This window comes from Callospermophilus lateralis, chromosome 14 (assembly GCF_048772815.1).
Source record: "Callospermophilus lateralis isolate mCalLat2 chromosome 14, mCalLat2.hap1, whole genome shotgun sequence".
Lineage (NCBI taxonomy): Eukaryota > Metazoa > Chordata > Mammalia > Rodentia > Sciuridae > Callospermophilus > Callospermophilus lateralis.
In genome coordinates, this window is record NC_135318.1 from 30,209,959 (window position 1) to 30,228,847 (window position 18,889).

General features: G+C 31.8%; 1 protein-coding gene across 3 annotated transcripts in view; it reads right to left on the reverse strand.

The window, feature by feature from the left end:
• Positions 1 to 18,889, reverse strand: part of Sos1 (SOS Ras/Rac guanine nucleotide exchange factor 1) — a 111,568-nt gene that overhangs the window by 28,664 nt on the left and 64,015 nt on the right. For 2 of the 3 annotated variants that reach the window (XM_076832526.2, XM_076832523.2), the window contains 5 exons: positions 12,601 to 12,728; positions 11,154 to 11,809; positions 2,488 to 2,569; positions 1,272 to 1,394; positions 914 to 1,017 (listed from right to left, as the gene is read on the reverse strand). In XM_076832526.2, the coding sequence (XP_076688641.1) occupies positions 914 to 1,017; positions 1,272 to 1,394; positions 2,488 to 2,569; positions 11,154 to 11,809; positions 12,601 to 12,728 (1,093 nt within the window). The remainder of the gene's footprint in view (positions 1 to 913; positions 1,018 to 1,271; positions 1,395 to 2,487; positions 2,570 to 11,153; positions 11,810 to 12,600; positions 12,729 to 18,889) is intronic. The other variant, XM_076832525.2, reaches the window with a different exon arrangement.

The following is an 18,889-nucleotide window of genomic DNA, read 5'->3' on the forward strand; positions in this document are numbered from 1 at the left end:
TAGGAAGTAATTTATTTGAGAGATTTTTCACCTCTATTGTTCTCAACTTTAGTTCAAAATATTATTTTAGAATATTCTCTCAAAAAGGTATTATACAAATTACAAGATTGATAGATTATATACATGCACTGATCTAATTAACATCACATTTTTATAAACCAAACAGTCTCAGAGGATTGAGTCCACACATCATTAAGTATGAATTTTGATGCTATACAATAGAAATAAAAATAAGTTTACTAGGACATCCTGGAGTCATATAGTACCAGATTTTTAAAATAGGAAAACAATGGAGATCATCAAACCTAGCTCCTCATGTTTCTCACAAGGAAAGTAAAATCTAAAGACTCAAAGTGATGATGTTAAACATAGACTCTAAGAATAATACCTTCTGCCACCTCAGGCTCTATCAGACTTCCATTCCTCTCTGATTATCTCTATTCACCTGTAGCCTATCAGACTTCCATTAAGAGGTATTACAATTATAGAATAGTTGCTACATACCTCAGGTACACTTACTTTTAAATAAGTAACTTAGCTTCATTGAGGGTTTTCTAATCATTTCTAAAAGAATCAGTAAGTTGACTCACCAAATGAAAATACATTTGACTCAACAGAGTGATTACTGAGCAATCTGTAGGTCTAAATGTTGTTTGATGAGAAAATTTTAACTTTTAAAATGCTTGTGCTCTTACTATTATAAACATCTTGGGGACAAGGGATGTAGCTCAGTGGTAGAGCATTTGCTTAGCATGTGTGAGGCCCTGGATTCAATCCCCACCATCACAGAAAAAAAAAAAAAAAAAAAAAAAAAACCAAATCTCTAACAACATTGAGCAATTATGGCATTAATTGACAGTCACCATATTGTAGTTTTATTACATATAAAACAAGGCCTTTAGGGAAAACATACCTCTTACTGTTCCAATAAATTCCTCCATTCGTTGTAAAAGATCTGCATCTCTTTCAAAATCATAAAAGTGGTGCTCTACCCAGTGCCGACATACATTTAATACTCTGTGGTATTAACACAGAATTGAATTACATGGGAACTCAAATAAAAATTTTATCAAAATGAAAGATACCAATAAAACAGACTCATCAATTTAAATAATCTTACCAGTGACTTTCAAAATTCTACATTATTAAGATATAATAAATTTAATTCATTTATTTTATTTATTACGTCTTCCTTTGGTCTTTATATATTCCAACTTTGAAACAAAAATCTGATGAAGACTTATTTACTTTAGTTATTATTTAATGCTTACCGTAGTTGTACAGGCTGTATATATTCTTTTCTAAATCTTTTTAGTTCTGCACTCAAGGGTTGATCTCCATTCTCTATAGCTATACGATCAGCTTCTGTTGGCTCAGGCTCTGGAATTTCAAACCTGTCATAACACAGAAAAAATTTAATGAAAATATTTATTTCAAATTATGCAATAGAAATCCATAAAGCTTTTAGTCAGCACAACTAAGAGATTACTGTTATTACACAATATATACATATACTGAAACATTACATGGTACTTCATTAATATGTACAATTATAAAATTATAAAAATTATAAAAGAAAAAAGAATACTATTCAAAATTACTTAAGGATGTAAACATCTGTGAAAATTAGTGAGGCTTCTATAATGTAAAGGCAAATGATAATATTTTTAAAAAGAGGTTAATACTTGACAATATAGGTAAAACTAACTAGAAACATAATAAATGCATGCAAAAATCTAAAAAATAAATGACTATATAGTTATGGAATTGATGTTCAATCTTGGTTTGTAGAATTACTCTAAATCAACTGATAACTTTTAAGGGCAACCAATGTTTGAAAAGTAGATTGCTCTTTGGGTAGACAAAAACACATTCCTGAATGATAGTATTAAACATATTTACTGACAAGTTATGGTTTACTCAATTTGTGGAATATTTGAAAACTTTTGTTTGAATATCTAAATCATAAAGAATTGAATATCCAGAGTCTAAATTATATAGCTAGGTGTGGTAATGCACACCTATAATTCCAGCGGCTCCAGAGGTTGAGCAGGAGGATTGCAAGTTAAAAGCCAGCCTCAGCAACTTAACTGGTTAGCAACTTAGATGACCCCATCTCTAAATAAAAAATAAAAACAGGTTGGGGATATGGGACAGTGGTTAAGCGCCCCTGGTTTAATCCTTGGTACCAAGGAAAAAAAAATTAAACAGAAACCAAAAAACTCAGAGTTTAAATTATACACTTCTATGTAATATTTTAAAGTGATTAATTCTATAAATGTGAATTTTCAAATGCTAAATTTCCATTTAAAAATGGCACCTATTTTTTATTTAAATAATCAAAGGTAACATGATGTAAAAATAAATGGATTTATTTTAAAAGTGCTCATGAACTACAATTTAAAGCTCATCCAATATATTTCTGAAAAACATATAGATTATTGCTCAATCTCTTTTAAAATAACTTAAACATTTTAAAAAACAGACCTTTCTATTATAAGACTCAGTAGTTCTTGAGGTTTGCAAAAGGATCTGTATGTTGTAAGAAATGTCCGAACAAAATTGGGATCTAAAAAGAAAAAGGAAAAATATTAAAGTATTTGATTCAGAATGTTTAAAACTACTATTTACATTTTTTAAAAGAGATCAAAAGTAAATTTTTAAAATCCCAAATGTTTCAGCACAGAAAATGTTTTGGATTTTGTAATGTACTACTAGCTTTAGTGCTTTCTAAATCAGTGGTAAAAAAATTGATATTAAAAATTTTTGTCAGCTTATTTCTTGCTCTCTGCAACTGGCCAGATGGTCTTACACTTATCATTGGCCACAGGAATGTATAAGGGAAAAAGGCAAAGGCATATTGCTACCAGGATCTCTGCCTATCACCAGTTGGTTTATCTCTTTGGTAAAGAAGTAGCAACAATAACCTATTAATTTCTTGGCATACAGATTAGTTTATCTTGGCATCTAGGATCAGTTATTTAGATTTTTTAAAAATCATGTTAACACAGCATACAACTAGAAATTGAATCTTATAAAGTAGATTAAATACTGTTTTTAATTGTCAGAGGCCTTACCTAGAGCTGCTGAAACAACTGTAAGCTGTTACTGTGAATTACATGGGAACTCAAACACAAATTTTATCTGTTAAAGCTGTTAAAACTAACACAGAGACTAGAATTGTACAAATCAATCATAAGAAGAGTCTCCAACCCTCTTAATGAAAGGTTCTACTTTTCATTCATACCTCCATGAAGTAGAACAGGAGGCCCATCGACTGAGATAACTTCCCCAGACCTGACCTACTCCTGCTTCTCCTTGATAGTATTCTCCCAAGTTGTAGAGAAAGGATGCTGTCATCAGCAAAAGAGAACTGGGCTATGGTCTTTTGCATAAAGAGAACCCCACTCACTTCTATAACTCAAATTCCATCAAAGTCTACATTTAGTTATAAGAGTCCTTATAAAGAAGGAGGGGAAAGTTCATTGACTTGAGTCTTTTTCTGGAAGCAGTCTCCTATTTACATTATGGACTGGTAAAGTCTAATTTATGGTAAATTCACTGAGGATAACAAATACCTTTATTTTTGTTAGGCCACACATTGTGGATCAAAACTTAAAACAAATACATTGTCTTTTATTAGCACAGGACTTAGCAAAATCAGAAGGTATTTGGAAAATTTTTATTTAAGCTGATTCTATCTGATTAAGAACCACTCTAAATTTAAATATTCATAACACTATTACCATTTTACTCTTGCAAAGTCACAGATTCATTATAAAGCAGAAATCTATTTCTAATCTATTGGTATATATGGTCAAAAAGATAATGAATTGAGTTAAATATCAGATAATCCTGGATTTAAAATTACAATACTTTTAAGTTAAAGAAAAGTTCACAGACTCAAAGTACATTGGTTTTAAATGCTCCATTTTCCTTTAGCTTCTGAGGCTAGAATGGGTTACTGATAAAAGTAATTTAAATACATATAATCCTTTAATAATTTCATTTCTGTTGGTATTTTATTGTCTTCAGTTACAGAGTTCCTCAGTTAAAGACTAATGTCTCATCCAGAAGAAAAGATTTTAAAACAGAAGGCTGTACAAGATTTTAAAACAGAGATTTTTATCGGTTTCATCACAACCCTCCCTTTCAAGAATCTTCTTCCTGTTCTGCAAATCTATTTGTAAGGTGAGGCTACTTTTAAAAAGCATGTATTTAGGAAGCAACAGCAGTGGCCACAATAGGGACTTTGAGCTGTCACTATTGGAGAGAGAGCCCATATCCTCAACACAGAGGTCCCAAGTATCCCTGAGCTGTGTTCCAAATTTAGAGTGTCCCCCGCTCCTGCTTTAAAAGTTTATTTTAATATAAAGATTTAAAATCAACACCCAGATCTATTTCTTCTCAAATGCCAACCAAAATCAGGCTAAAATGTTGTGGGATTATCAAAGGTACTTGTAAGTTGAAAACAGAAAAAAAGCAAGATCTAAGTGAATTAAAGTGTGTGCGTACATATATATACATATATTTATTTTAGTTGTTGATGAACCTTTATTTTTTATTTACTTATATGTGGTGCTAAGGATTGTACCCAGTGCCTCACACATGCTAGGCAAGTGCTCTACCACTGAGTCCCAGCCTCAGCCCTTAAAGTAGATTTTTATAATAAGAAAACAATGACTATTTTTAAAGGCAAACAAATTTAAAATAGATTTTTCATCCTCTTAACCCAAACCATTTAAAAACAGACTTTTCATCTTAAACCAGTTACTTTAGTAACTGATGATATGCCTCAGTGCCACACCACTCAGATGGGATCATGGCAATTCCTAATGACTGTTATGTAATGTTCTCAAAGAGTTTTCACCTAATTTATTTCATATGATTTCTATAAGCTCAGTAAGACAGGTGAGAGAAGTAACTAGGATTTATACAAAGTCACACAGTAGAGTGGCAAAACTGAAACCAGAACCTCGGTTATGTGATTCCTGATTGATTCCTGATTTGGTGTTCTTTTCTACCATAATTATGTAAACTATAACTATAAGCCTTCTTCTAGATTTTAGGAAGCAGCAGCTGTACCTTCCTGTACACTGCATTCAGAAGAGGAGTTTCTGGGGCTGACAGTGAAATAAATACTTCCACAATCATCACTGTTGTAGTAGGTTAAGTGACTCAAGTTTAAGTTGTTTTTAGCTTGATTGGAAGTAAGAGCAATCTTGTGAATCAGAAAAAAATAGCAGAAACCAAAAATAAACAAAAAAAATTAGCAAAAAATTTAAGTACTTTAAATGCTACCTATATTCCCAGGCTTGTGTAATTTAGACTCTATTTTTAGTCTAAAGCAATAAAAAGTCTAATGAATGAAAAATTTATTTGAGAGGCCATGGCCTATATTTGAAACTCTACACGAAAAAGCATACATATTCCAGAAACTATTTTTATTTCTATTGCACTTACTTCTCTATTTCAGTGATTGCATCATATACCATGCCACATTAACTACTAAAGACCTTTATCTTAGTGATGATGTAAAGATCAAAAAATATCCATCAATAAGGACAGATTATATAATTTTTGAAGAAAACAAAGTACCTACTTCCATTTATCAGGCAATGATAAAAGTTAAGGCATACTGCTAGTTGGTTGTGGGGTAGCAGTTATCTACTTATATTCTAAAATGATATTTCAGATACTGATGGAAGGCAAATACATAAAAATACAACCTGCATTTGGCTTTGAAACACAAGTATGAACAAATATTCACAGAGGAAATAAAAAGCAGCCTATTCTGATATTTTCCTCTTTCTGATTATCACTCAGTAGAGACAATTCCACAAATTTCATGCTCAAACACAACAAAAAATAAATTTGTCCATTTTTTTCCTGCCTCAACATCAGTAATACTACTCTTCCACTTGACTTTCAAACCTTGCATTGAGATTTCTATCATGTTCACTAGTTTCTCTGCTTTCCCCTCTCAGTATAACCTCTCTATACATACCTGCCAATTCCACTTTGAAATCCCTGGTCTATATCTAGATAATTTCAAACAAAAGCTGCGGTTGTTATTTTCTGCTGGCCTTCTAGCTGTCTTTGTTTTATTTTACTGCACAATTCTTTAAAATCCTACAAACTTAGAATATACCTACATTAGTGTTCAGAACATACACATGAGATTTGAGGTGATAAATCCAATTCTTCTTGTGTACTTATTTTGATTGATATTTGACTTTTATTTGGCAAGGTCAATGTGATTTATGAAATATTTATTACATTAAAAGCTATTTATATGAAGAATACCCCTCCCCCATCCACCATAGCTCAACACTGTTAATCAGGATGTCTGTTCATGTGATAATACTCCCTTTAATACAGCCATTTAAAAGCTACAAGAAACAATAAGCTTCTCAGCAAGGATTTATAAACAATCACTCTTGAATTCCTTAAAAAAGGAAACAGACGCTATGCTGACGCACAAACACTTAAAAAAAAAATCAGAGGGCTTAAAAATAGAACACCACTGCCCTATAGATCAAAAATCATTCAAAAGATTTTTAAAAAGTTAAGCACCCAAACTGAGCTTACATAAGACACAAACTCAAAAATCTTCATTAGATTTTTATGTTTAGCACTTTATATATGAATGCATAATATAGCAGTAAATATTAAGTTTTTTAAATCCTATCTTCTGTAAAAGTGAAGTTCACAATGCAAGAGAAACACCCTTTTCTCACACTTCAATATGAAAAACTTTTATTTTCCATATAATGTCAGTTCTGAATCACAATCCTTACCTGAAGGTCATCTCATTTTTCTAAAATAGACTACTAAACTGGATATTCCACCACCATCCTTTTCTCTACCCATATTGTTTTAGGTCTCAATAATTAATTCATATTTTACTGTCCACAACAACTCTGTGAAGTGACTCTTCCTAGTTTCCTTTTGTGTTTGCTTATTCTAGGTAAGAAAATAGTCTCTTCATACCATTGTCAGATTGAGAATGATTCACCCCACTGGGTAATTCTTACTCCTATCCCACCCTGCCTGTATTTGGACTGAATCTCAAAGCTCTGATATAGTTAATGATTTACTGTATGTCCAGAAACACTGAGATGAGAGACAAGCTATAAATTAGATTCTGTATCAGATCCTGTTGTAATCCTTTCCATGAATTATACATTTTCTAATTCTCCTAAAGTTTTTTTTTTTTTTTTTTAGAAAAGTTTCCTTTTATAGAACAAGCTATACCAATAGACTAAAGTCTGACTGGATTTTTTGAAAAAACAGAGTGATGATAATGATCTAACTATACAACTATGCTTTACAATGGCAGTTTGCCTATAGTTAGAACCTATCTTTACCTATTTCAATCAGAAAAAAAGTTACACTGACTGTATCTCCATAGTAGACCCATGTTTGCCCAGAAATGAACAAGCATTTATATCATTAGCATTTCAAACCAAGCAATTCCCTTTATTTTTACTAACACAATCTAATAAAGAAAAACTTAACCTTGTATGAATCTTTGTAATAGGTAGAAAGTATGTTGAGTCAAGAAACCTAATTTTTAGACCTTGTTATGCAATTACCTGATAATATGGTTTCTAGAAAACCATATAACCTTCAGGAGCCATGAGTTTTTGTCTATAAAATGAGGGCTTGGACAACACTCCTTACATTAGTAATCTATAGCTCCCTTTTGTAAATTATTGTTAAACACTTGAGGAATCAAGTTAGCTAAAGCTATAGTTAAGTCTGAATTAAGCAAGGTTAAATCAATTTCTCTTCTGTTTTTTATGACAATGTCTGACTAAACTATAATAATCTAAAAGATGTCTGTAGGTGGTATCTTAGAGAATTAGTTATTGAATAATTCAATGTCTTTTAAAATAATTCTATATAATAAAAATGTGCAAATTAAATTTTAGCTGTCCTTCAGTGTAAGCCACAATCTGTACTGTGTGTTCACCAATAAAAATATCTATTAGCCAACTAACCAAACCAAAAATTCGTTTTTTTCTTTGGGGAAGCCGAAGAAAAGTAAAAGAGAAGTAGACCAGTTGTTCTTAAGACAAATAACTGGATCTGTTATCACAGTAGGGAGGACTCAAAGTCCATTTCAGCTAGAAGGGATCTTGAAAATAACTGCTTTCTTATTTTACAAGTTAACTCTCTTAGAAGTACATTCTGGGGGCTAGGGATATAGCTCAGTTGGTAGAGTACTTGCCTCACATGCACAAGGCCCTGGGTTCAATCCCCAGCACACAACAGTAAATAAATAAATAAAACATTTTAAAAAAAAAAAGAAGAAGAAGAAGTACATTCTGTATCACCAGTAATAAGATCAGTAAACAAGTCTTACAGAATACTCAAAAAAGCTAATAATTAACAATAATTGTGTATACTACAACTCATGAAAGCTGCTGGTGGATTCCAGTTACATTAGTAATAACATTTATGACATAAAGCTTTCAATTACATTTCAAAATAAGAATGAAAAAAAATGTCAAAATTTAGCCCCAACACTTCTAAAACTAGCTGACATTTGATTTTTCAAGAAATTGCTGAGAGGAATCTCTCTCTCTTTTTTTTTAATTTAACTGTTTTAAACTTCAATACTTTGGCAAAGTTCTACAAATTTAGAAATTTAAATATAATAATAATAATAATAAGCAAAACTATGCAAAATATTCTATTCAAAAGCTAAAAATTAATAAAGTAACTAATAACACCATGACAAAAGTGCTATAACCACCAACTTTGGCTAGCATTGTACACATTCAGGAATGAAGACTGACAGAAAAACTATCAGCTTGTTCAAGTTAAGTTTGCTTTATAGTATGCTCATTCAAAAAATAAATAAAGCACAGTTCCCCATAAAAGAAATATTTAATTGCAGTTCTGCAACTGCTTATGAAATATCAGAAATTAATTCTGTGAAAAAAATCAGTTTAAAGAACAATTTTTATAATTAACAATCAAGTTTTATAGAAACAATTAGATACGAAAATTTGGAATTTAAAAGCATTTTCCAACCACAATCCCAACCACTGACTTGTGATAAGAAACACCAGGAATGCTTTAGCTGTTTCCACTTATATTGCTTGATAGGAAAACAAATTAAAAATTCTGTCCTTACAGAGAAAAAATATTAAGTATTAATTTTACTCTAAATAGTCTAAGAATCCCACTCCCCCCCAAAAAATATTTAGGATAAAATGAATATTTAGTTTAAAAATGTTATTCTGGATCATAAAGTATAATATAAAAGGTTAATGAACATTAACTAATTAGGTAGATCATAATAACTACTGAAAATTGTTACCTCATAACTTATTTTTAATATAAACATTAGGAAGCTTGTTTAATTTCCTGTGCTATTAAAATTTTTAATAAAATTTTTGGATCAGCAAAATGATCCAATGACTACAAAAATTTTTAGGAGAAAAATTACCCAAAAAACTGAAATCCCAGACTATTTTTCTCTTACTACATTCAACATATGTCTCAGCTACTGCCTACTACTACCAAATGGTATGTGTTCAGAGAACCCAAACTGCTTATAAAACTAACCTATGGAAAATACTATTATTTTACTATGGAAAAAATTAGCTAAAGGACTATCAGTGAGAGGCCAAATAAAAACTGAAACCAAATCAAGCAAACATTGGCTAATTTATCCCAGAGAGATATGGAGATAATGAACAGATTGTATTTATAAATAAAGTGGTTTTGACCACTGATAAAAATATTATTTTAACTTAATTTCACTCCTTGTAATGTGGTTCTGATTGTAGTTAATAAATTGAACAGATTAACATTGTTAAATGCTCTTCATTCATTTGATAAATATAATGGATATATTTAAACGCTTAATTTAACTGGTATTATAATAATTTCCAAAGAGAACTGAGAATCCAACAGGACTTTAAAAATGGAAGAAAAATTTCCCTAGAAACATACATCTAGAAATAGGAAAAAGAAGTTAGAGCACTTGCTTAGCATGTGCCAGGCCCTAGGTTCAATCTCTAGTCTCCATCCCCAACCCCATTACAAGAAGAAATGGGGACAGAAGTTAACTTTAACATTTAACAATTTAAGAATAGCATTTATGTTATTGAGTTACATTTGATTTTAAGTCATTTATAATTTATAATAATCACTTTATAATAAAAAGCTTTTGAAAACAGGTTACATTTATATTTTTGCAAAGAGTTTTCCACATGTGGTATTATTTCATTTACTATTCCCACCAACATACCAAAGTAGCTATTTGATGTTGATTTTTGAGATGAAAAAAAATCAAGTTTCTGTGACATTAAGGGACTATGAAAAAGTCAAGTTTCCAAGTCGCAGTTCAGTGCTCTAATAACAACATTCAAAATTTTACAATTATAAAACTTCTTAGTATGTGGAGAAATTGAAGGCTGAAGAACAGATGATCATGTTGTTTCATTAGAAGAAATGAAATTACAAACAATCATTATATATTTATTCCTTACCTCTCAGCCATATATATTTGATTCTGCCTATACTAATCTTCCTATTGTTATCTGGGCAGGTTTATCTCTAAAAATTTCCCTGTTAAGATAAAAATGTTTTCTAAAAATAGCATTAGTTATTTTTTAAAAAGGGGGAAAAATGCTGAAAATACTTAAATGGAATTGCTAAATTTAATAGATTTAGGAATGGGAATTATGAAAAAGCAATGCTGGGGACATTTTTACTACTAGCACAGTTCTGGTGATATATGCATATTATAATTTCTACTTATTTTACGCTCAGCAATAGAAGTAATAGAAAGAAAGAAAAAAGAGATAAAGGAATATATATCTTTTAGACTCCAATGATAATTTATTATTAAGTTTAATGTTTCTTCTGCTTTCTAACTGGATAAATTTAATTAAGGGACTCATTTTCTCATCTGTAACTCTCTGTAAGGTTTAAAATAATGTATATAAATGTGATAGAAAATATAAAAATTCAAGGAAATGTAAGTGGTGGTTTTAGTCAAAGAAAATGATCTGAGAATGCAGAGATTTTAGATCGTTAGTTTGTTTTCTATTTTAGCCACAATAACCTACACAGCAGACAGTCAGCTAGAAGCAGTAAAACAAAATAACAAACAACTTCACATTTCTTACCTGCATACATATGGTATGTAAGTCTCTCTATAAGTTTAATAACAGTTCCTGCTTTAATAATTGGAATTCCAGCCTTAGGTTGCATGTTCTCTTCAAATATAATATTCTCTTCAGAGTCAGGCTCTGCAAATCTATACACATCAGCGCTAGGCAGCCTCATCTGCTCTTCCTTTTCTTCTTGTAGCATTGTTACATCAAGCATCCTTTCCAGTGTACTCCGGTACTGCAAAGATATCAATGCTGCCATCCAATTGTTTTTCTCTTCAGCTGACTTGGCAGAAAATATAACACTATTTTCATCTTTTAGAATTATTTCAAAAGCATGCTTGTATTCACTGGTGTCATCTTTATCATTAATTTGTACCTTTCGCATAAAAAACTTTTCTTTCAGACGATATTCTGCATTGCTAGCACCAGGAAGTCTTGGCTGCCCATGATTTGATTTACAGCAAATCATTAAACCATCAAAGAGAAATATGTGTCTCTCATGTTTGGCTCCTACACGTGTAAGAGTTCCTTCCATTATAAACTCATTGCAACACTGTCCGATGTCTTTTCCCTCCCAACCATCAATATTCTTCTGAATCTCGTTCATTTTCTTGATTGCTAGTTGTTTTCCCTTCATTTGCTGACTATAAAACCGACATGCAGATTCACTGGGATAAAGGAAAAGACATTATTAGTGCACAGATGACAAAGAATCTATAGTTCATGTAAATAAGGGCTAGGGTAAAAGTACATTTTCAAAAGTCACACTGATAAGGTGTTTACTAATTCCTCAAATATATTAGTGGTACACAACTACACAATTTTGGAAACTAAAACAACACAGAAAAAATTTTCAGTGCTATAAAAAGAACAATGACTACTGACAAAATTCAATCATACAGATTCAGCTACAGTATGATTATTTCTATCTTGGCTACTAAATATTTAGAATGCAAACATTAAAAAGTAGCCCAACATAGTGAAAAAAAAGTAATTTAAGAGATTAAAATAAATTATTTACAAGTGTTTAAATGGACAAGACCCAAAGTTAGAAACACATAGCACATATTATAATTAGGAAAGTGGAAGTAATGTTATCTGAATTAATGCTTTGAGTTATATAATCCCTAAAATAAAGGGCATTACTAATTTTACTTTGACAGAACAATGATGCTGACATAAATCTACCCGATACATTTTGCTCTATCTCTCCTTTAGCTTACCAGTTGATTCTCAGGAGGTCTTGTCTGGGAGTATGAAAGGAAAATGCACAAATATGAAAGGTTTTTCAAACAATAACAAATTCTCCTGGCTTTGATGTCACTTCCTCTGAAAGACCAAGCTTGTCACTAAAACTATTTTCTTCATTGTTTACTTGAGGAGGGAACTGGGATCCCTGAATTTACACCACAATATTCAGGGTGAAAAGGAGGATACTTTAAAAAGTGAGAATATTCACCTCAGCCTTCGTTTTGCAAGACTTTTAGAACATATTTTTTCCATACCACTTTGAACATTAAGCAAAGCTGTTATTGCTTGTTTCAAACATTCTTTGTCTTCTTGATCTTCACTCTTTTCTTCTAACTGCTGTAAAGACAAAAAGATAAATCTGAACCAGAACAGTTTTAGACAGAATAATAAAGCCATTTAAGAATTAAAAATAACAATGGCTGGGGATATAGCTCAGTTGGTAGAGTGCTTGCCTCCCATGCATAAGGCCCTGGGTTCAATCCCCACCACCACACACACACACACACACACACAAAAAGAATTAAAAATAACATTCATTCAATGCTTCCTACCACATATATATTTTTAAGAAGTGATCTTCTTCACTGTGTATTAGTATCAGAATTAACATGCAACCAAGTTTTCCATATTAAAGCATAAAACAAGAGGACCAGTGCTAAAAAATGGATTATTCCTGGGATAAGCAATGTTTTTTGGTTTTTTTTTTTTATTGCCCATTACTGAACAAATAAGGGGCATAAACTGTCTTTTTAACTACTGCAGGACAGCACAGCACCCGGCACATTAAGTGTGGAATTTGGACTTAGGTTCTATTCCTATGTTACTGTTGTAGAGTATTACAATGATAATGAAGATGAATACACAGAAGGATGCAGTATAGTGGAGAGGAATTTCAAACACAAAACCTAGAATCAAAACCAAAAAAAAATTTTTTTGGAGGAGGTGCCCAGGCTGGCCTTGAACTCCTGGGCTCAAGCAATCCTCCCTCTAAGCAGGACTGGACTACAGGTACACACCACATCCAGCTCCTAGGATCAGATTTTGACTCTATTTCTGTGTGACTTGGGGCATGGTTCTTGATCCTTGAGCCTCATTTTTCTTCTCCCAAATGAGACTTATATAAGGCCTGCTGTGCCTCCTTTATGGGGATAATATTAAAAAATCAAAGCACTTTGCAAACAGTAACACTTAAGTGTAAGTTGATTTCTTTGCAGTTCTACTACAGAATTAGCAACAACTTCATTGTCATAAAAAATCATTAGTATCAACATTAAGATATTGAGTAAAGCTAGGAATATTTATGAAACTCTGCTAGTGGCAAATATCTATGTATGCCAGAGAGAAACCTTTACTTCTTAAATAACTAATTATCAATACAATAAGGTAGTTTTAACTTAAGCAAGCAATTAACAGAAATATGAGTGACAATAAGTGATAGTAGTTTAGTAAACTTCTAAACCAGTTTCTGGCTACCAAAAAAGGAAGACTTAAGAAATAACATTTGTCAATGGAGCTTTAATGCAACCATTTAAGAAAATCTAATTTCTATCATAAAGGGAAAGACTTGAGAAATAAAACCAAAAACTATTCAAAGTAGTTATAAAGAATTTTACTTTTCAATGAGCTTCATCATCATTACTACATCAGCACTTGAAGAATTATTGTCACAAGGTCAACACATTCCTTTTTGCTTCAATTGATAAAAATTAGGTAATATACACATACACACACACTCACACTAATGACTCGTGAAAAGTAAACAGATATCTTAATGTCCCAAATCATTTTTATAGAAGCTTAAAATGTTTTAATGTTATTCACAAGTAATGTTACATAATAATGTTCATCTATTACAATATAATAATTTTATTATAAAGAGAATGTAGTATCTATGTAATACTGAACTTTTATTATCCAAATTTCTTATATTCATTTAAAATTTGCCATACTTTCCACCAGAGGCATAATCTGCATTTAAAAACATATTCAGTCATGTTAAAGAAAAATCTATACATGATGTTTCCCAATAGAAAAGGGATAATAAAAATATATTTTCCAAAATCAGGTATCTTTTACTTTTACTACTGCTCTTCACTATGGCCAGTTAAAGAAAGCTTGTGGCCAGACATACATAAAGAAAGATTCTAGGTTTTTACTTAGTGGACATTACTAGTAGGCTGAAGGTTGGATTCTGTGTTATCTCTCAAAATACTTTCCATCCCTATCATTCTAATCTATTTGCCTATTAACATGGCAGAATTTTTGGAAACAAAATGTTAGCATCCACATTATCAAGTATAGGCTTCAAACACAGTAGGTAATGTAAAAAAAGGCAATTTAATAAAGGCACTACTAAAGAATGAATTATATTATTGAATTAGGAATTTATGCAGTAAAGGCTAGAGATATTCAAGTCAATAAGATATAAGACAATTTTTCAGCCTTAAAGATTTGGCATTAATAGCAAAATACTGAGCCTTTGATATTTAGTCTTTGATGTTTTTATATTACTCATTTGGGCAGACGTGTCTAATGTCATGCAGAATCCTAATACAAATGAAAAGAATTATGAAAGAAAAATCCATTTAGACATGTACATTGTTTTCTAAAAAGTCTCAAGTTTCTCAGCCATTTAACTACAGTGGTATCTCAAAAATATTGTTAACCCCAAAGTATATATTCATAAAACCTTTCTATGAATAATTTTTAAATATCATTTTTACTTTCATAACATTAGACAAACATCTAAAATAAATTTTGGTGTAATAAATGACCTTTCTTTAAGCATGTTACTTCTTTTATTTGACAGCTAATTTGAACTGGCCACTCATGCAGAATTCAAACTAACTTCCATCAAAGGGGTAGCTTATTGTCACTACAGAAACAAAGCAATACAATTAGTATGTAAATGAGGCTCAATAAGGCAACATCCTCTTTTACCAAAGTGATACTCAATGCCATGCTTTCCATGGGTGCCTATTTACAAATACAGTTTATTTAGATATTTTTTAAAAATCCAAATTCTAAGATTATATTGCCATACATGAGATTGTATTTAATCTCATCTGCGGAATCATATTCTAAAGTACTATGAATTAATATGTTCTACAGAGATAATAAAAATTATCTTTTCACAGGATAGGAGACACTTTTTACCAGTGACTACTTTTTTTGGCTCCTTAGAAATAAGTAGAGGATTGTGTACAATATAAACTATAATGCACCAATAAAAAATGTGGGGGGAAAAAGTGCATATCCAGGAAAAAAAAAATTGGGAGCAGTAATCAATATGGTACAGTGTATGTAGAATAAGCATATTCAATATGCACAGTCTATGTCCCAGGAAACCCTGGAAGATAAATGTTATCAAACTTAAGGAGCTGTTAAAGGAAAAAAAAATATTAGCAATGGTATTCAGGAGAAGAATAATACTCAAGACTGTTTCAGACATAAAATAAATTGTTGTAGCTGGGTGAGGTGGCACATGCTTGTAATTGCAGAAGCTCAGGAGGCTGAGGCAGGAGGATCACAGGTTCAAAGTAAGCCTCAGCAATTTGGTGAGGCCTAAGTAACTTAGTGAAACCCTGTCTCTAAATAAAAAATAAAAATGAGCTGGGATGTAACTCAGTGGTTAAGCACCCCTGGGTTCAATCCCTCCCACCCCCTCCCCAAATTGTACCTGATGTATATTATGAATTAAATTCATCAACAAACACAGGATGGCTTCCCTTTGTTTAAAAAATATACAAATTCATGCTTTTATTTCTAGAAAGTTAGTTTCTAGAAATTAGTTCTAAATTAGTTTCAACATGACATTATATAAAACGACACCATTTACTTGATGACATAGACAGGCAAAATTAGAACCCAAGATTCTTAATTTTCAGTCCAAAGACCTTTTCACTATAGTAGTCAAATAACTGAAATGATTTTGAAAAACGTATTTAGAAAATAGGATCTTTGCAGATGTAATCAATGAAGTCACGCTGGAATAGGGTAAGCTCTAAATCCTGTTCTTGATAAAAGAAAGGAAAGGGAAATTTGGATGCTGACAAGGAGAATCAGAGAATGTGAGGTTGTAAAGAACTTGTTATAAAGATGGAGACAGAGATTGATTGTTATCTATAAGCCAAGGAATACTGTGGATTTCTGGAATTCACCAGAAGCTAGGAAGAAACAGCATGGATTCTTCCCTAGTCCCTTTAGAACTAGGCCTTGCCCACACTCTGATTTCAGACATACAGCCTCCAAAACTGTGAAAGAATAAATTTCTGTTGTCTTTAAGCCACTCTGTGATATTTTTCTACGGCAGCCTTAAGAAACTAAGACATTAAAGTATATACAGCAATATAGATTTCAACCTGATTCTCAAAATAAAGAAAACCTACTTTTTCCTAGGTTATATGGACTCAGCATATTAGAAAAGAATAGGGTAATTCTCTAGGAAATTAATTAGTTCAAAGTCATCTTGGACAGTTTTTTCTAATGTTTGCCTTGGTATATCTTGGGGAGATAAAAGAAACAACAACAAAAAATAATTTTGTTGAACCAAATTCTACTGATTTCCTAACCTTCAAAATACAATGTAGTTTTCAAAAATTCATTAAAGAAGTTTTCTGCTTCATAAAATATTAACTTTAATTCTTTCAAACTAATCAAAGAATGAGTCCAAAGTCTTGACTGCTAATTTTAACCACTGAAAGAAAGAGTATTTTCTTTTTCAGTTTCAGTAACATTAAAGTCTTATACTAATTTTCTTAATTTATTTTTAATAAGGAAAATTGTATATACTTATGAGGAACAATGTGAAGCTTTGATATGCATATACATTTAGAATGGCAAAAGCAAGATATTTAACATATGCATTACCAAATATACTTTTATTTGTGAAGGGAATACCTAAACCCACTTTCCTCTCTTAACAATATATTGTATACTGTTGAAAACTGCTATTAAATTCAGTCATCACGATATACAACAGATCTTTTAAATTTATTCCTTGAACTAAAATTTCTTGTCCTTGACAAACATCTGAATCCTCTTACCACCCAGCCTCAGAACTGTTTTACTGTTTATATGAAGTTCAAAAGTCTTATACTGTTAACAGCTAGACTTTATCTTTTGAACTTGTAAAATTCACTTCCCCAAGTAAAGGTAATTAGATAAATTTTACAGTTAACCTTCTTTTAAAATATAATACATTTATAAGAAAAACATATATATTTGCATTCATTTTTTAACAAGAATTTACTGAAAGCATAAATACCAGACCCTGTACTAGGCATGAGAATTCAAAGATAATACAGTGTGGTTTCATTCCTCACAGAACACAGTTAGATAACAAACATGGAACAAGTTCTACAAAGAGTTGTGAACAGAGTAAGGAGTTCAGTGAAAGGATCAGCCTAGGGAACCAAGGGAAACTTGACAGAGGAACCAACTCTAGAACTGTTTGAATTTCCCAGATGAAAAAGAAGGTTAGAAGAAGATGAATTACAAGTAAATGAGGGGGAAAGGACATGCAAATGAATGGAACCCTGAACAGATTTGGCATATTTACAGCTGCTAAGTGATTCTTTATGGTTAAAGCAGAAGGTGGGTAGAATAGAGTACTGAGAGATGAAGTTGGAGAGATAGCTGCAACAAAGCTAAATAATTTAGACTTTGTTACAGGTGACAAGAGAACCAATAGCATGTTTCAATCTGGGAGTTCCAGGAGGTACAAAGTCCACATAAGGAAGGTACCACCTTGGTCTAGGCAAGACATGCTGAGGGCTTAAAAAGGCATTGTCAGTGAGAAGGTACACAACAGGCTGGATTCCAGGGTCATTTCTGAAGTCAAATTATGAGGATCTGCTAATAAGGAAAAGAGAAAAACCAAGGATGTTGTGTTGGCTTCTGATGAAGGGGCCTGAGCTGATCAACAAAGATAGGAAATAAAGGAAAAAGTATAGATTTGGGAAGACAGGAAAGAACAGACATGGTGAAAGAAAAATGTTAAGTTTAACATATCTTCAGCATAAGAAGAAATAGCACTAGTGATGAAATTACCCTGAAGTATTTTTATGTATATTATTGTGTTTGACAATGAAATAAGCATTTCATAAATAAGGAAAGCAGGACACACACACACACACACACACACACACACAATGAAGTAACCTGAGTCAAGCCACATAGCTAGTAAGCTACTGAGCTAGAATACAAGAAGAAATATCAGACCTCTATATAGTCTAATAAGCATTCAAAAACCATGTCACTCATAGATAAATCGTGTCTAGTTTCTGTCACTTATATTGTAGGCTTTTCCTCCCTCTAGTTGCCTCAATTTTATGCTATTATTACTAAGTCTAGAATTACCAAGCTCAGACTGACACCTGCAGAATGGCAAGTCCCAAAAAGGGACAGGGGGAGAACCAGGAAGAATCAGGTAGTTGGAAAAAAATCTTAGAGCTGAAAGGCCTTTAAGTTCATTTGATGGAAAAATCCCCATGATA